Source organism: Polyodon spathula, chromosome 19 (genome assembly GCF_017654505.1).
Source record: "Polyodon spathula isolate WHYD16114869_AA chromosome 19, ASM1765450v1, whole genome shotgun sequence".
In the NCBI taxonomy this organism is placed as follows: Eukaryota; Metazoa; Chordata; class Actinopteri; order Acipenseriformes; family Polyodontidae; genus Polyodon; species Polyodon spathula.
Window position 1 is genome coordinate 22,322,992 of NC_054552.1, and position 20,128 is coordinate 22,343,119.

Below are 20,128 nucleotides of genomic sequence, written 5' to 3' on the forward strand. Positions count from 1 at the left end.
TATAGAATCGTGATGCAGTGATTGGGCACTTGTAGGAAATGTCAATGCAGATACTGTTGTAATTGTGTGAGGCTCCTATGATTGAATCGCAGAGTGCAGCTCCAGGGACTTTGCTTGGAAGGAAACCTTGGGTGCTCTGGGCTATCCTTCCAGGTCAGTTTGTTTTTCTAACAGAGGCATCCCTTTTAGACAGTGTTAGCTTCCTCTTAGAACCCAGCTGTTTACTCCCTGTAGGATGGGGGGGGGATGGGGGGGGGTAGTAGTAACAGAAGTTACAGAATTCCTTAGAAAAAGCTTGACCAAGGCTTCAGAAATGTTCTGGCATCTTATTATTGGCACCACTTTCTGTGTTGAAAATTCATGTCAGTCTTGTTTTTATTTTTAAAATATTTAAAAAAAACAAAAAACTTTCAAAGCAACTCTGCAGATTTAGAATGTTTAAACCACAGCTACCTTATCACTAGCCTCCCTCCAACAGTGTTCCAGAGAGGATGGCACAGAAGTGATAATTAAGCAATGTGGCACAGCAAGGGGTGTGTGTTGTGGGATGTCTCAGTGCCTTGGTTGTGTTGTGACCAGCCTGAGCAGTGGCAATATACCACAACGGCATATACCCTGGTGTGCCGTATTGTGATTGTATAATGGCTGAGGTCATTTTGAAGTTAAAAACATGCAACAAAATGGTAAAGAGAACTGTGTCTTAAGATATCTCCACGGCTATGACATCACAAGGAGAAGGTTGGTATGCATGATTTTAACATGTATTCACAAATATTACTGCTTTTATAATACTTTAGCAAGTTCACTATTTTCAAGTTATCGTCAAGTTTACTTTTTTCTTCAAAGGCACTTATCTTGTGAATTAAAATTATGTTTAATACTACTACTGCAACTGGAACATGCCATGTGAAATATACAGAGATACCTCTTTATTTCCCTACCTGACGTGCACATAAAAAAAACAGGAAATATTGAATGCTAAAAGCAGGGAAAACATAGGACGATATTCCCAGTCAAATGTTGAAATAGCAAAGGAGCACAGTACACACTTATTTTAAAGTATAATCATAATGATACTGATTTACCTGCATTTAGCAAGCAGAAATGTTTTTAAAGTGAGTCAACAAAGTGTGATTGCTACCTTTCCTACTATGTAAATGTGTGGCCTGTTATTTTGTTGTCATTCTGCCCTCTTGACCTCCCCCTGAACTCTCAGGTAGTGCCTGGAGAATGTCACGTGACTCCTTGCTGTCTGCACAACATGAGCCCTATCTTTTCTTGGGCTCAAGCAGGATTAGTTACAACCAGAAGGGTACATGCTACACATTGCGTAACACAGGGATACCGAGGACACGCAAGCTGTTGAAATAAAAAAATAAACGCTTTGGAAGTTGGAACACATGAAGTATAAAGCATAGTCTCCTTGTTAGTGGATGAGCTTTTTAATCTGTGCTGCTTCTCCCTCTACCCCTCTCCTGTCAGCTACTGTAAATACCATAGCAGGTGAATTATCAAGGGCTATGTAGAGACCTCAGAGGTGTTATATTACCTGCCGAAGTGGCTGCAGAGATAATCAGCCGTAGAAAAGTACAGTAGGGATTTACTGTTATGTTAAAGCATGTCAAATGCTTGTGGGAATTGATTTGTTTCAATGAGTTGCTGAGCAGAATGAATGTTATTTGTGTCGTTTTTGTTTTGCATATAGATCTAAACTACCTGAAATGCTGAACTACAGTAAAGGCAAATTGTATTGTACAATGTAAACCTTGCGATAGTCCAGGCCAGTCGGGTTCCATGTAGTAGAGCCCATATCTACGATAGATGCCAACAGGACTGTAGAGTCTTGAAACAGTCCAAAATAGAACCTAAAAAATGCAAAGCTATTTTACGCAATGCACTCTAGTAAGCAGCAGTCTTTCCATGCAGATAATCAACCTTCTGTTCTCTAAGTGTCAGCTGACATCACTGTCAATTATCTAGACTGTGGTTGTGGATGTCAATTACTGACAAAGTAATGACGGCTGCATCTTACAGGAGTGCTTAATGGCCCAGTTGACAGGAATATAATGCGGCCAAAAGGATATGAAACTATCTACAGGGAAAGCTGCTCTTTCCTTTTTCTTGTCTGGAAAGAGGGCAGTGAGTGGGGGATGGTAACAGGAGTGCTTTTTCAGAAAAAAAAATATAGTATTATTTGACCGTTTAGGTCATCATTGTAAATGAGAATTTGTTCGCTGTTGACTCATCTGGATAAATAAAGGTTTTGATTGATTGTTTTAAGCCTTGTCTGTTCGTTCTATGTAATTGGTTTGATCAAACATGATCTTTTGTGGAATCTGCAAGCTGTTCTGTTGTACTTTTGTGGTTACGACGCCCCCCCCCCCCCCCCGTTTATTGGTGAATCAGAAAGACTCCTGTTGGACTGGGTCACTGTGGGTCATTCTGGTTTCACTGTCAAATCGAGTAACTGATATTTGTTTTATTTGTTTGACTTGCTTAGCTAGGATATCTCATCCCTGTCACAGTAACAAGATGCAGCTTGTTTTGCATTTAAATGGTTTCATAATGTTTTAATGAAGAACCCAGGCAGGATAAAGAAAATGAGTGACATGGGATTACTGGTAAGAATGGAAGGATTGCTTCTAAAAATAAAATTGATGATGTAAAGAGCTTTCTGTGTATTGAAGTGGTTTTGTTTACATTTGAATGTGTTTGTCTGCCACAGACACCAGAAACAAAAAATAGTCTGCAGTGTGCCTTGAAATATCAGAACAGTATTGGGAAATGTAATCTCATAATGAGACCCAGAAATATTGTGGTTTTTCATACTGAAGCTGGAAGGCCTGTTGTTGGTGATGGCAGGCTACACAGTAAGCGTAGTTCAGCTTTTGGGGGGCAGCCATCTTGAGTGGCAATCGAAACATGACTTGATCACATTTTGAGTGTGCAAATATGGATGAACGTCCTTGTGATATTAATGGAACCTTTCAACTTGCTTGATTATTGCTTCATTATATATTTAGGTTCTTGGGAAGCCTGTTCAGATTTGGAACCTTTCCTGTGGGATTTTTTTTAAAGAAATCCTTTGGGACAAAGAAAACATAGATTCTTTATATAATCCTACGGGGACATTTAATTGAATAGTGGCCTTTTAAAAGAGACTGCTGCCTGTGATGGAAGACCTAGCACAGTATTGGCTTCGACAGGGATACAGCTTATTTTGTGAAGGTAGAATAGATTTGTTTGGAGGCTGCTTTTAGAGGAGTCATTCAGTTAATGACGACACCATTGTATTTTATTCAGAGGCTTTTTATAGCCTGCATATCCCCCCCCCCCCCCCCCCCCCCCCCCCCCCACCATAACAGTTTGAAGTATTGTATGCTAATGATGGATGAGAGCTAATTGGATGATTCATTTGAAACATTTCCTCAGTAAATTCCCCCTGGTGAAGCGTGAGGGGGAGAAGTTTTTCTTTTGAATTTGGTTTGGGTAGTTATTATGAGGGAGTGTTGGGGTGGAGTGACTCAAACAATACCCAGCTTTCTTTCATCTCCATAGCACAAACTGTGTAGTGTATTTCAATTTACATCAGAGTATGTTTGATTCTTAATGGTTATGCCATGTGAGAATTGGCCAGCAACTTGTAAGTGAATGTATTGCTTATCCTCCTTGCTACTAAGACTGGGTTTGTTAAGAAACCAAATTTGGCTGTGAAACGCGTTATTTGCTTTGCGTGAGACCACAGAAACATACAAAATATGAGACTGATCTTTGGGACCCCGAAATGTTGAATGTTCAAATGAAAAATGTTTGAAATGCTGAAAAAAGCACCAAGGAGGTTCTATCGTGTGGAAGTTTTAATTTGCCTCATTTCGGAAATGTTCTTTTAGTCTTGCAATAACGTTTTCAATGTTTTTCAATAACTGAAAGTCCATTTCTCTCTTGTGCATGTCGTAAATTATGAATATAAGGGTGAGTAAGGTCGTCTGAAAAGCCTCTCATTTAATTGGGACAGCCGCACGAGGCTACTACACATTAGACGCGATGCGACAAGCGAAATTGTGCAGTGCTGCTACAAAATGATTAGAATCTATACTTTTGGTAAGTGTCTTTCACAACACAGGCGACATGAAATAAATAGGATTGGATCCTCTTTTTTTTTAAAAAAAAAGCGATTTCTTCGCGCGACAACTAGGGAATTGAGAGTTATTACAGAACCGCTTCAATGAACGGTGTCCACCAAGGGGAAGCAGTGTAAAAAATGACAGGAAAAAGTAATACTTGCCGTTTGAAAAATACCCATTGTGTCTCTGCCGGTGTGTGTGGTCATGTCTCTGCGAAAGTATCTTGCTGTCCGATGAAAAATCACATCGCATCTGGTGTGTAGCGGCCTTTATTCAAGATATTTGTACGTTTCCCTGAGGCATCCCAATAAAGCAGCACTGACTGGATCAAATGGATCAGTCTTTAACAGGTTAAAACCTTGCATAAACACTTGCCGAGCTGGAAACTGGTGCAAAGCATTCGCTGAAACATGAGCCTGTGATATTATATCCATGCATTTTTCACTTTAGTTCTTTTTGGAGGTCATTTCGTAAAGAATCATAATGTGAGTTCTAAATCAATGTTTAATGTTCCATGAAGATACAGCAGAGGTGCCTACAGTCATGAGACACGTCACCTGTTCTAACCACAAAGGGTTTCTTCTGTTTCTCACACTCTGTTTAAAATAGCATATCATTTCTCATCTGTATTTAAGTTACTGAAGTATTGCTCACACAAAGAAAACAAGCACCGGGACATAACAGGGTTTCCTGAATGCATTTCTGCTTCCTGCTGACACTAAAGTGTTAACTTATTCTGCTGCAGTTACACTTTTTAAAATGAGAACCTGTGCTTTTGGCTAGTTTCTGGTTTCAAATCTTTGCTAAATCTTTTAAAGCATAATTTTCCCAAACCAAACGATACCGACAAAAGATAAAAACGAACCGAAACTGAATTTTTTGTACAGTGAAAAGCGTTAGCAGGATCAGCACTAAGCCGGGGGCATTTTGGAAGCTCTTCGCACACTTTGATGCATGTAGACGGTTCATTTTAACAGCTGTTAATCATTTTAGTATGGTAATATAAAGTTATGACTTACCTGATTTGATTATGACAGCCCTCAGTAGGGTGAAGCGCAATTTCATATTTAGTCTGGGTGTTGAGATGTCTAGGGATCTCTCTTTAGGTTTGTTGAGGTGCTGTGCTTGTACTTGCAGGCATATGGAAATCAGCCTTTGCATCCTAACTTAAAGCTTTGTTAAACAATTCATCTGAAGAAGTGAAAAGCTGAAGGTGGAAGTTTTTGAGCTTCAAAAAATAAAAATTAATTGAGGTGTGTTAGAGAGATAAATGACTCTGTGTTGACCTTATAAATGAATGATGCTAAACTCACTAAAACCAGCCAAATGCAAAAGTGTTGAAAGAAAATAAAATGTTATTTGAGGTCCAGAACCATTGTGAAACTGGAGTAAGTAGTAAACTGGGCAAAGCTACAAACTTGGATGCTGCTGAGAAATGTGTGTTAGCGGCTAGCTTCGTTTACTGTGAATGTATTGGAATTAGTTTTGTCTGTTTTTGATTACTTTTCCACTGATTGCATACTTGTGATGTTTTTTCCTGCTCAACTAAAAGGATGTAGTTGTAATGCAGTTGTTTCACAGTTAGGGTTAAGGTTGTACAGCTACGAAACACTACGTACCAATTCCTTTCTTTTGGTCTCCTTGCAAAATGTATTTTCAAAATGAGATCTGGTTTGGAAACAGAGTGCTAATGGTTTAATCTTTTTCTCTGGGGTGTCTGTCTCAAGCGACACAAGTCAATTAAATAGCTCTTAACCATAAAAGAAATGCATCCTCTCTGATTGTAGCTAAAAATAGCACAATATTGACCAGATTAAAGTGGGCCTTTGCCGTTCAGTGCTGTATTTACATGCACATTCTAATCTGGTTGTAACTTGAACTGTGGAGGTTTCAGTTCCACCATGCTTTCAGTAGACCTGGCCTGTATCAAGCTTGAACTGACCTAAGTAATAATGTCTGTGTGCTCTATTGGCAAGTTAGGGACAGGCTGGTGGATTGAGGGATGGAAAAGATGTATTTTCAAGTATAATACAGTTTGATTTAGTTAGAACAGTTTAGTGCTGGGGGTGTTTTCTCACATGTTAATATATTCATCCAAAATTCAAACATTCATTTCAATGTTCGTTAATGTTGAATAAAAAATATTATTACTGTTCTATAAGAAGTCTGTCGAATAAAAAAAAAAAAAAAAAAAAAAAAAAAGGATAGGCCCATGACATTGGCTTCTAAACAGAGGAGATGAACATGTCTCGACTGTTTATTTACACAAGTGTTTCCTGTGCATGCTATATGTTATATATTCTGCTAATGGATTGAATGACGTTTGTTTTATTCAAATGTATTCTGCCGTTTGTCTGTTGTATGTAATGAAGCTTTTTAAGTGACGTTATTGCTGTGGAAATGAAGTGGTTGAGGTCTTCTGAAATGTGGTAAAACAAACTTATTAAATAACTAACTAAATTAATTTTGGGAATGTTGTTTGATTCGTCTAGACCAGGGGTTGCCAACCTAACTCCTGAGCCATTCCTGGCTCATCCAATGGCCGAATGTGGCTCTTAGTCATTCACACAAATGGTTTAAATTTCATTTACTGCTACTCCACTCATACTCATCACATACTACCTTGCTGTTGTTTAGATCCTCCTACCCTCTGCTCTTCTTGGTGTTTCTATTCCTGGAGTCTGTTATACTGTTTTCTAACGACTGGCTCTTTGCAAACCACTTGCTATAGGTTTCTGTTCAGTTTGGCTCTCTTGCACAAACCGGTTGGCAGCCCCTGATCTAGACTGTTACTGGCTTATTTAAAGAGGAAGTCTTGTTCAGATTATGTTCGTCTTGCCTTTATTGTGTTCCCCTGGTATGTACCGCACTAACACCTCTCATGGTTCCTTCTTAACAGAATGTGAGACAATCATACCTTATTACAGCACCAAATTCAAGGGGTTGGCAGTTATCGCAGTATTACAAATTAGTTTGTCAAAATAAGCGCTTGGCCCTACTTCGGGCCTTGTGGCCAAACCAGATGTTCTGGCCTTGGTTCATATTTCTGTTGTGTTCAGCAGTTTTAAGTATATTTCTCCAAGATATGAATGACCGCAGCTGCTCCTTAAACAAACCATTAGTTTTATGAAAGTTGTATCGGAGACAAATATTGAATCCAGTAAGTAAATACTGGCTTTACTCAAACTACTTTGGCAAACACCTTCTCCTTGATTTGCTGAATGTAGGTGTTTTAGAATGTTAATGTGATTCAGGAAGGCGTGGAAATGTGCTGTAAACCAACATGTAGGCCTATTTAAGTCTTGTTTTCAGCGGCCTGGTTTTGTTTGATTGTGTAAGTGGTTCTTAAGAGACCTCAGTTGGCAGAATGATATGACTTGTATTTATAGATTACGTAGGCGTTTTGGTGTTGTCACTGCTGACTGCAGGAGTTGGGATATGGTTCAAACATCCGTTGTCCATACAACAAATATGTAATTTTCAATCGACTGGAAAACCATTTGAACCTTATCACAAAAAAATCTTTCAGGAGTAAAATAACCCTGGTACCCTATCATATTATCTATTAAAGAAAATAGAGAACAGTAGAATGTGTGTGATTTATTTCATGCATTGGTAATAGTCACTTAAATTCTGTTATACAAACAAATACGAACATGGCCATTTCTGCTACCAAATACGTATGTTTTGAATATTTAAATGATCCCACCACTCATTTTTTTTCTTTTTTTTTTTTTCTGAAGATAAAATCCCTACAGAGGTTCAGAGCAAGTAGAATCCTGTACGAATGTATGTATAACTATCCCTTCACTTTAGTGTGTTACAGTACAGGCTACTTTTAAACTGACTGTCATGAACAACAAAACCAGCTCTTCAAACAGCATTCCAGTGTCTGGAGCCAGCATGGCCAGTTAAAATAACTAAACTCCCAGGAATGGCCAGGATGAACCAGCGCTAGTCATTGCTGGAATTGCCAGCCTGATTTCATAATCTCAGCAATAATAATGAACACGTTAGTCTGATAGTTGCATTGGCCGGGTGGTGGCATTTTGTAATTTACTGTTTGTCCTCGCTTTAATTAATGACTTGATTTGTTACTGAAGGAATCCCCTGTATAATGAATGCTTGGCTTTACCACAGAAGTCGATAAGCTGCCCTCTGTCTACAAATTCAGTCCACAGAGGCTGCACACTTTGAAGGTAGTTAAGGACGTGTCAAGTTCCTTTGACCTCTGAAAAGTATTATTCTGTCTCTGATACGCTGTTCTCCTGTAAACAACGAAATCTCTGCATGCCTTTATTATTGTGTAACATAATGGAGGGCTTCCAGATTGATTAGATTTTGTTCTTGAGAAACATGTCAAATGATTAAATGCTACTCGGGTGTGGTTGAATTCTTCTGGCCTTCGGTCCTACATGTGTACAGAGTAAAAAACTACAGGTAATTTAGAGTGTTGAGTTCGGCAGAGGCAGACGCACAGGTCTCTAGAATTCTTGATCCTCTCAAATGTTCCATTGCATCATGCCGACAGGATTGGAGTTTTTAGTTAACTCTGTTATTCTCCTATTGCCAGGGCAACCATCTGTGTATTCTCTATGCTGGTGTAGTTACATAAGGTGGGGGGGGGGTACTTTTAAGGGTCATATGGTTAACTACTGTGCATAAATAATTGAATTTTTGTTTAGAAGCTCAAAGGTTCCAGTCTGACTATATGGGGGGAGGGGGCATATAAGCTTAGTCGGAAAACCTACTGAATACTTTGAAATATGGCTAGAAAATGTCAAACATTGTTTTCACTTGTACCATGAAAGTCAGTGCACACAGACCCTCGTATCTCATATCAGTCTGAATTGTAAAATGCAAGAAACTACATATGACTGGCCAACCTTTCATTATCCCTGCTGCCGTGGACAGTTGTGAAGTAATGCTTGGCAATGAGCAAGCAAATCAAGTTAAAAAAATGCCGCTTTTGGATAACACTGTTCTGTTTTCTGTTTTTGATGTTATTAAACATTTTAAATGGCACACACAATTAAGTTGAGTAATTGGTAACATGGTAAACATTAACAGTGCAGACTATTTTTTGATTATTTCAGATTTCTTTGCCAAAGCGAATAAGTGTGTTTTCAAAGAGATTCACAAATACTGTCATTTGAGTTTGTGCATCTAAAGTTTTAGAATGACTGTTTTGGTATTCTGTTACAACATCATTGTGACATAAATGATATATTCTTAAACTGGGGGGGGGGGGGGGGGGTTTGAGCTGAAACCTCCAGACAGGAGTAGTGTAAAAAAAAAACAAAAAAAAAACACTGGCCTAGAGAATTGAATACAAGGTCCAGATACTTGTCTCCTGCCAAGCATATTCCAGGCTGCTGGCCATGTGACTTCAACTTTTTGGAATCCCCTTCGAAAGAACAGCATTGTATACTTTATCTGAACGGGTAATGTTTTTTCTTGGCCATCCCACACATGGAGAAAACTATTTCTGACATTTTCTCAATCTGGGTCGCAAGCCCAGACGGCTTGTCTCACCCTGGAACCCTCGACTCCACTACACCAGAATTTGGCCCCTAGAGTAAGACTGAGCAATTGTATGGAAATATGTGGTGGATTATCTATTTATTTGTCAAACTCCTTTATCCAAGGCAACTTGCAGGACAATACAGGGTTACAATGCAGTATAGTTCACAGTAAGTGCAAATTATACTACTAAAATACAATAAGAAATAAGATGCAGCAAGTTAGGATTACAGCAGTTTAATCTACAGTTACATAATAGTAGTGCAATAGTACAAGGATAGTGCATCAGCTGAGGATCCAGTAATGTGGTGCTTCGGTCAGAAGAATACAGTACATAGTAGGAGGGGTAGATCAAGAGATGTTCAAGTACAGTCTAAACAGGTGAATCTTGAGGAGGCAGTGGAAGGTAATGAGAGACGGGGCAGTCCTGGAGTTTTCCGGTAGCTGGTTCCACCGCAGAGGGGCTAGGGAAGAGAAGGAGCGGGCATGGGAGGATGGAGAGTGGAGGGGAGGCATGACCAGTCGGCCAGTGGAGGAGGAGCAGAGAGGGGGTGCAGGGAGACATGAGAGATTGGATGTAGGAGGGGGCAGACTGGTGAAGAGAACGGTAGGCAAGAACAGAGAGAGGTTTCCAGTTGAAAGCAGAGTGGTAACATGAGAATAACGAAGTTGGGAGAATACAAGACGAGCAGCAAAATTTTTAATTGGCTGAAGGGGACGGATAGCTGAAGCAGGGAGACCAGCAAGGAGAGAGTTACAGTAGTCCAATCTGAAGAGTACAAGAACTTGGATTAAGTTGTGCGAAATGGATGTTGCTCAGAAAGAAGTGTCAAGTGCATGTCAGGGAAGAGATGTGTTGAGAGAAGGTGAGGAAGGGGTCAAGACTAACTCCTAGGTTTCTAGTAGAAGGAGATAGAGAGAGAGTGGTAGTCAAGTGAGATGGAGAGGTCAGATGAGAGAGTGGAAGCAGAAAGTATGTAGAGGTCAGATTTAGAGTGGTTGAGTTTCTGAGATGGTGTGAACACGTTCAAGCTGATAGGCTTTCTGAGATGCAGGAGGAGATGTGGGAATCGGAGGGAAAGGAGAGGAAGATCCAGGCATCATCAGCTTAAGGTGGTAGGAGAAGTCAAGACAGATGAGAGTGCCTAGTGAGTAGGTGTGGAGTGAGAACAGGAGGGGTCACAGGACAGATCCTTGAGGTACACCTGTAGAGGGGGCGCCCACTGCAGGAAACCTGGAAGGAATGGTTAGAGAGATTGGAGGAAAACCAGACAAGAGCAGTGCCTAAGATCGTCAGGTCAGAAAGAGAGGAGAATAGCATGACCAACACTGTCAAAGAGCAGTGTCTAGGGCTACTGATTTTCCACGATCGCTGAATCATGGACGGAAACGCAGAATTAGGCATTGAGAACGGAAGTGTAGCTTGAAACTTCTATCTGTTCAGCGGTGCGCAGTTCATTATAGGTTGAGCGGAGTCAGTGCTCGAAGACGATTTTAGTCGCCATGGCAACCATTTTTTTCTTTTGGCGCTGTAAATATTATTTTAGTCGCTTATAAGCGACCACTTTGTGTTGTATTTTTTATTATTATTAAAATACCTTTGGACCCATGTTAAAAATAATACAGCTTTTTAGTGCCTGTTACTGTATACACAATCTCTAGACATTTAAAAAAAAATACAGGAAAATGCATGTAAATATTTTTCTTATGATTTTGAAAATGGAAGTGGCAAACTGAACACTTATTGTGCACATATTTAATTATGTAAATAGGTAAGCTTCACAGCCTACAACAATCTGTATCGGAAAAGTTTGTTTTACTTTGAGCATGTTTTTGTCCTGGCATTACAGGACAGCACAAATAAAATTGAAGAGTATAAAATAAAAATAAATTTAAAAAAGCAGCTTTTGCATACCTTTTGAAAATAGTTTAACAGTTCATTTTTTTGCTTCTGTTGTCCTAGAAGTTTTTTTTTTTTTGGTTTGTTTGTTTTTTTGTATTTTTTTTTATTTACATATTATTTCTGGTACAGCATGTTGTACATTGAGAGGTTTCCTGGCTTTATGGAGCACCTGGTATCATACATTTTACACAAGTTGTGTTGGTAAAGTTGAGTGCTTTCACGCCAGTGAAAAATCACAGCGTCAACAAAAATCACTTATATATATATATACTGTAGTCATTGGGAAAAAAACCCATCAAAATCCCAATCATAATAATAATAAAGAATTGAGTACATGCATGTATCTGCTATTGATAAAACCCATCACCGCACTTCAAAAGTGTTACAGTATGATGGTTATTATATTTTAGATTTGTTATAAATTATAATTGTAATTAGAGTTAAGTATTACTGTAACTTATCCTGTAATTACAGCTGTTTACCATGAACGTGTTCGCTGCAGATGGTTCTTGAGATGCATCTTGGTAGCTGCCGATGTACAGCAGGCAGACACTTCTCGTCTATCTAGGGTTGAAGTTTAAACGCCGCTTTGCCAATTTAAAAAATGACAGCCGCTTGTCTTTCATAGAGTCGTGGTAGTGGCATCCCACAACTTCTTGTAATTTTGGGAAAATGACTTATACAGTGAACAATAGTTACAATTGAAAGCACGTCAATTACAAAGGGAAGCTGTCTGACAACTGTTTGTTTTCAGCAGCTCCGAGGCTATGTGTGTGCGCACCAACTTACCCAGAGGTCCACGCAAACCTATTAGATTAATAAAATGTCATTGATCAGACAGCAAAAAATACTGTCTTTTGTTTCAAAGACAAAGAAACTCCACCAAAATCTCTAAGCAGCAGCAATACAAGCGAAGCAGATGAGTCAGAAATTGCAGAAGAACACAGTTCAAATTTTGAACCCACGACTTCTGAGTCTTCGTGAGATCACATGATATTTCATCATGGTGCCAACAGTTCAGCTGATTAGTTAACGAGTCCGGGGTCATGTACTGGAGTTATTGTAAGCAAGCATAGTAACGCCATTCCTGTTCACTGTTACCTGTTCTAAAGTTTGTGTTTTGAACTGTCTTTTTTTAAAAATAAGTTTTTCTGTGCAGAGAAACAAGTCTTTAAGTTTTGCATAGATAGGCTATGGAAATAAAACATACTTAGAGATGCACATTATTGTTTAAGTTAAAAATGTATACATTACATAATTTTAAACAATAGTTTTTATTTGTATTTAAATATAAAGGAGAGAGAGGAAGCAGCAGAATGAGTCGAGTTGAAGAGTTGTTAAAATCGCCTAACAGAATGAAGGGAATAGAGGTGGTGACCAAACAGAGGGGAAGCAGGCTTATCGTAGAAGTGAGCAGGGGGGCGGTAGAAAACAATAAGAAGCAGGAGACTGGGAGAGTGCAGTTCAACAGCATGAAACTCAAAAGTGCTGACAGAGGGAAGAAAGAGGGGATTGAAAAGTTCCAGGATGCCGAGAGTAGGAATCCAGTTCCCCGCCTCGTCCTGAGGAGCAGGGAGAGTGGATGTTACACTTTCGGTTTTATCTAGACCAGGGATGGACAACTGCAGCCTACACCAGGTTTAACAGGTATAATGAGCAACTTCCCTGCTTTAGGAGCTGGATGCAGGTTCAATTAAACTATTCAGAAAAGCACATGGTTGTGGCAAAGACCTGATCTGGATGTCTAGAAGAGTTTATTCAGTTGTGGTGACATTTTGTTAGACTTTCAGTTTATTTATTCAGAGAATCAGAATCATAGTCTTTGCTGAACCTCGGTTTTTAAACGTATTGTATGTTTGAACTGAGCTGTAAAGGCAGACTAACCACATTCATATTTTGAATGAATAAAGAGTGCTAGATTATTCTTGGTTCTCAGATTAAATCATAATCCTTTGGAATCTCTATACGTGGTACTATAGTACTCCTTGTATTTTATTGTACATTGTCTAACCAACAAAATGCTTCACTGGGTTGGGGTCCTTAGAAGGCAGCAACCTGAATCCATTGCTTTAATTGTATTGTGCCTGTTTTTGTTGGGCATGTTTAAGAATTCACACATGGAGCCACCCATGTAAACCTATTAGCAAGTTGCCAGCATAGATTCCCATACAAATATCGAATTTATGTGGAAATTTATGTTGAAAGAGAGCCAGGAACTAATGGGGGTATTGAGTCTCTGGAAAGTAGGGGGAGGGAGAGGCACCGTGGGCTTTTAAATTAAGGGTAACTAAAAAAAATATCTTGTGGAACTTGGAAATGGTATAAATTAAATACCTGACTGTTACTAAACAGTATTTGTGGTATTTCTCAAGTCATACAAAATACAAAATTCGTTCAGGTCTTCTGAAAGTACTTTTCTGTCATTTTAGCGAGTAACAGCATTTAGAGGGCATCAGAATGCATTGCAGTTGGTCAGCCAGCGATACAGTTACGAAGAACGGTCAGTGGTAAGCATGGGACTGCACAGCTGCCATCCCAAGTGAATGTGACAGCTGGGCCCCCTTGACTGCACCATCTTGGGCCGGTGAGAAGGACGGGTGATTGAGTCACTGCTCCAGGCTCACGCGGCAGGCAGCGGTGATGTCTCAAACCTATCAATTATTGGTCCGGGTGAAAGAGGCACCAACCATTTTCTAGCCCTTCCATCACCCAGTGATAACAAAATAATGCAGGGCACTCCCATTAGTTGAAAAGCCAATAACCACTGAACTTTGCTCACCAGACCTACTCTGTCATCACGATGAAAACAACTGATGGCGATACAGCACCAGGGGGAACAATAGGGTGAAGCAGAGTTTAGCTCGAGGCTCATTCGATAAGGCCGTTCTGCCACCAGGCGACCCTTGACATGAAATCGGATAACGTGGCCAAAGATCAGTTCTTTACATACAGAAAATACTTTGAAATGCTGTTGATTTGGTTCTGGGATTGAATTTGTCTGCTATTGGAGCATATTGAAGATATATTCACACTTCTCAATTTGAACATGGTTAGAAGCACCTGCCCTAACTGTCAATAAGGCCACCATGGTATTGGATGGTATCAATGGTACCTCATCTGTTGACTTCAGTTGAGGGTCAATATCTATAAGAGAATGCATTTGTTGTGGTCATTTTGTAATAAGGTAATCTGCAATGTGTCTTTGAGATGGGGGTGATTAATGTAGCTTATTTAGTTTTTAGTTAGTGTTTAAAAAGTGTTTGAATTGTAGAATCTTGACTAAACATTTAACCACTGTCATTAAAATGAGCCTTTAAATATCCCGCAACACTCCTTAAGAACCCTGATGTCCTTGCTAAACCCCAGCTCAGTAAAGCTCTGTCCTCTATTAATGCACCCATACCTGCCGAATTGAAACTGCGTTCTCTGTAAACCAGAAACCGTTCTTGCTTAAAATAAATCAGTGGAATAAGTTGATATTTGTTAACAAAGGGTAATGTCAAGTTACTGTGTCAATCTTCCTTATAAGCAGTGGCCAGTGCATGTCCGTTTTCATGTTACAATTCCAGTTGAAACAGAGTGGATGATGCTTCTTGATGTACAGCACAGAAGGTGTGATGATTGAGAGGTTGGGACAGTAATACAAGTGAACAGGTTCCTGCTCTGAAGAGGCACCAGTCATACTGCTCCGAGGAGTTTGATACCTCCATGGATTCAAGTCCAGCTTCGTGCCTCTTGTTTTGGTCACTTGCTGACAGGACTGTAACACTCTGACATATGTTGACACTGACTGTTTCAATTCAAATTGGCTTACAGTATCTGCACAATCGGCCACATTCTCACATTGGAAGTTTTATAAAGCGGCTAGACAGATGAAGCTTCTTTTTCTACCGTACTCTACACACATCTTCTGTACTGTATTTATCTGTTGCTGGGAGATTTGATAACAATGGTAATTGCACTGATAAGGCATTTGCTACGAGGCTACAGTGTACAAATTAACTTTGTGATAAGGCCTAAAGGCAAATTGTCTTCAAAGAAAGAACACTCAAACACTTCAACTAGTGGGTAAAACATAACAATATTCTTTTAAAAGAGAGTTAAAGAAAGGAGAGAAAGTCTTCCATATAGTAGTTTATTTGACGTGATTTGTGCATAGGTTGCTTTTTGCTTTTGATAGTCATTTATAAATAATTTTATGCATGAGTACACGCATTTTGCCACAAAATACATTTCAAGCAGTGTCTGTTTGAACATGTTAATATGACTTAAAGCAGTGCTTTTAAAACTAGCAAAATCTGCTCTGTGCAATAAATGAACTGGACCTGCCTGTAAGTGAGTGGTTCAATGCTAGGATTACACTACTGAAATTGCAGTCAAAATAGTGGTTCTTACTTTTTTTTAATTTTTTTTTTTTTACTTAATTTCTGCTGGTGGGTACAGCATCTACAGAAAAAACACTTTTCCAAGACCCATTGGAATTGTCTGTGCTTCTGGGCTGTACATCTAAGATGCTTGATCCGTGTGAAATGCCCTACTTTACACATTAAGCATAACAAATGCTCCCCCACTCCCCAATGCAGTACTGACTTAATTAAATAAATGGATTTGCACTAATGGAAATACTGACTGCAAAACTTAAAAGCAGTTATTTGCTTGAAAGCCACAATAGCAGTTTTTTTTTTCTTTTTGTAAGGAGCTTTGTAATGGGGATCTGTGGCAGAGTCCATGGATATGCTGAAAGAAAATGTACTTTTCCTAGTCAGTTTTATAGTAAACAATTTTGTACTCAAATAATTTCTACAGTACAATTTGTATGTCCCTTGAATCCCCCTTTTTCTGTCCGTTGGTAAACGGGGGTGGAAATCACGTCTCTCTTCCACTGTACAACCGAGCTGCGCCAGGGCCATACCGAGCCCTCACGATGCGGTTAAGGGGAGCCTGGGTTGTTTTTCCACTGCAGAGACGAGCTGTGCTACTGACCGTCCCGAGCAATGAAAGACTTGCTATTTGTTATTGTTATTTAGTTAGTTTGCCAAAAGATACGCAAACAAATGGTGTTCAAAAATTTTTGTTTCGCTAGATTTTGTAAATATGTTTAGGGATTTCTTTGTAGTCCACAAATTTTATTGATTATATGTTAATTTCCCATGTAAAGATATTGTTGTTTCTAGAGTTGTTTTTTGTTTGGATGCTTAAAGATGGGGGGTGCAACGAGAGCAGTAGTTGTATGCATGGTACAGCTGTATTTTGTTTTACTGTATTTTTGTAAATAAGTTTAGAATTTTTATTTTCTGCGTGTTTTGTTTCTTCTTTATAGTAATATAATAAGGGTCAAGGATGAGAAACTTGGTAGAATTGTGTTTGATTGTGTGAGTTAAGTGTACCGTACCCGCGGTTTATGTCCATTTGCTTAAAATCATCAGAAATTCAGGCATAAATTTTCTCATTTGACGCACAACTCCAGATCTTCCTGAACACTTCTGTCTGCCAACAGAGAAACTAGAGCCTGCACTTCCTCAGTGTCCCAGGGCTGTACTTTTCTTTCATCACACTCGCTGTCCGGCATGTTTGTTGTTTGTCTTTCTGAGTGTATTGACTGACGTAACGTAATGACGGAAAAATGAATCCTGCCCTTGGCTCAGCTCACCTCGCAGCCAGATTCAGATGCCTTGTGAGGCCGGAGTTTTGCGATTTGGTTCTCGCTGAGCTCGACAAATAGCCAGTGGAGAAGCACCTGTACCTGTACCATACCGAGCCCTCCCGGGTCAGATGTGCCAGTAGAGAAGGGGTGTAAGACTCCCATTGCATAGCGGTTTGATCCTCTTCTGTTTTTACTGTTGAGTTTAATAAGACATACCTGTGCTTGTTACCTACAATCTATAACTTGTGGCTAATCAAGATCGGAATATATCCTGGAATGGGTGATACTGCTATGCAATAGGAGTCTTATTTCCATCCCTGGGAAAGTATCCAAACAGACAGGATGCACACATTTTACAAGTGATCCTGACTTTCTATTCCTGACTTCCTGACCTCTGAAGAAGTGGCCAGGGAGTGTACGTTTCTGGGGTGTTTGCATTCCAGTGGGGCAGAAAAACCATCTAGTCACCAGAGGCAGAAATCTTGCATCAAGTAATTTACCCTGTTTTAACTATCTGCCAATAAAATAAGCATTGCTTTAATAGCTGAGGCTATTGGACGGGTGGTTTCTGTTTCTAAGTTCTTTCACATTTCGGTTTCAAGTCTCATGGGTGATTTTGAATTTTCTCTTTTAATAATGCCTTCAGCTGTTTTACTGAGATTCACAGACTATAGAATTAAGAGATGAACAACCCTAGAACAAATAGAAATGCAATCTACAATGCTGTAAGTTTATCAGGCGCTCCTGTGATTCTCTGTTCATTGGTTGATCACAAGGAGATTAATTTACAGATGTCTATGTTAAAACCGAGACTAAAGCAAGTCCCTCGAGATTGCATCTCGTCTGAATCAGCCCAATGTGGAGCAAAATCCCAACCTTCCATACTGCTGATGCCAAGTGCAAAACCACAACACTGAAGGCTACCGTGTGCAAACTATTCAAGCATTCAAGTGATGGGTAATAACAGGATAGTTCCACTGTGATGCAGCGTCTTGTTTTCATGGATGTTTTTATAGGGCATTTAGGCAAGAATTGTCTAACTCTCTTGGCTTAACACCCTTTGAAATAACGCCACGCATTCTTTGACTCAACACTAGCTTCAGAGTGCTATTGCTTTTGCTAGTACTGTCACCTGAAGCTGTAATGTTACACATGGGCATGCTTGAGACCAGTGTTAATGGAGTTCCCCTCGCCCACAGTGTTGTCAATGCCTAATGCTTCTCCTTTCTCTTCTTTTCAGGGGAAAAATGTGGGTAACTAGGGTGAGGCTACCGAGACCCTAAAGGCAGCTATACCCCCCCAGTTTTCTCAGAAGGTGTGGGACCTCACTGTGGCAAGCCTGGGCCGCGGGCACTAAGATGTCCCTAAGCAGTGGCACTGCAGGCGGGAAAGGTGTGGACTCGAATGCGGTGGACACTTACGATAGCGGCGATGAGTGGGACATAGGCGTCGGCAATTTGATCATTGACCTCGACGCCGATCTAGAGAAGGACCAGCAAAAACTGGAAATGTCTGGAGCCAAGGAAGGAGGAGGCATGGCAGCGCCAACCAATGCTGTGGCAGCCCTACCCGATAACATCAAGTTCGTTAGCCCCGTGCCAACCCCCCAGGGCAAGGAGAGCAAGTCTAAATCAAAGAGGAGTAAGAATTCCAAAGACAGTAGCAAGGCCTCCTCAGGCGAGGGGGGCAAGAGGGACTCCCAAGCGCGCCCCCTTGGGGATAGCATGACATCCACGGGCACAGCTGGTTCCAGCAACCCCCCGACCAGCAAAGGCACGGACAAAAGTGCCAAAGCCTCCCGCAGCGCCCCTAGTGGCAAGAAGGAGAGCAGTTCTGGGAAAAACAAGAAGGATAAAACTGAAGTAGCTGCAAGCTCTAGTGAAAAGGAGGCCAGCGTACAAGGCCTGGCTTTAGCTGCCAGAGGCGGGCAGTTTGAGGCCCCTCCGAGCGCAGACTTGGCAGCAGCTGAACAGCTTGGGAATATGGCTGTTGAATCCAGTGGGATTGCAGCTCCATTGGGAATTAAAACTGAACCTGAGGAGCTGAACAATGAAACCCGGACACTGAAGAAAGTTAAAACAGAAAAGGTAAGGTTGCATTTCATATCTTACGGATGTAGGACAAATGCCAAATACAGTGGATCAGCAGGAAGTACAGGAGGTTTTATTTTGTTTCTGAGTGTGTGTGTTTACTTACTGCCTCATTGGTTACCAAGATGTTGTTTACTGAAGGAGAATCTGAACTGAAGAGAAATCTTCCAAGACCGGTCTAAACTACTACTTTCTTTTAACTGGTAATTTCAGCTGGCCTCTGTACATCCGACACACAGATTTATTTTGCAAGGTTCAGGTCGGACGCTTTGCAAGAATTTCCAAAGATGGGAAGTGACTGTTTCAATAGCTGTTGGTGACTGAGGCACATTCTGAGCAATGAGGAAACTGTGTCCATGGAATGTTGGAAACAAAGGTTTGCATTGTCAAGATCAAGTCATGGGCAAAACAAGCTCACTGTTATTCATAGAGAGATGCAGGTGAGTTCACTGCACAGACACTCAGGTGTGAACTAAAATCAAAAGGGTGGAATGTGTGGCTCCATGTCCATTAGCTCTTGCTTTTTGCATTTGCAGAGTGTAATTTATAATTACACTGTGGCATAAGGCTTTCACAGCTGCAGATCCACTTGTAATGTATGCAGTAACATAGTGCTGTTCACAGTTCTTTCAACACTTCATTGGTAACAGTGTTCACTTTTAAAGGAACACAAATCTAGTCTACCCAGACAGCTGGGTTCAAGGTGTTTTGGTTGAGGATGCCCGTGTTTTGAGTGAGGATGTACCCTTCTAGTTCTAGTATAAAGAATTTGAGTACTCAGACTAAGTCACTTCAAGCTGCACCAGATAGCTCTTGTGGTCACTTGGCACTGTTACCATTTTCA

General features: G+C 40.3%; 1 protein-coding gene across 2 annotated transcripts in view; it reads left to right on the plus strand.

Moving 5' to 3' along the window:
* Positions 1–20,128, plus strand: part of LOC121294590 (zinc finger protein 609-like) — a 74,015-nt gene that overhangs the window by 2,839 nt on the left and 51,048 nt on the right. Inside the window, exon 2 of one of the 2 annotated variants that reach the window (XM_041218437.1) lies at positions 18,435–19,281. The exons of the other annotated variant lie outside the window; for it this stretch is intronic. Coding sequence (XP_041074371.1) covers positions 18,553–19,281 — 729 coding nt within the window. The 5' untranslated portion in view covers positions 18,435–18,552. The remainder of the gene's footprint in view (positions 1–18,434; positions 19,282–20,128) is intronic. 2 annotated transcript variants of the gene reach the window in all.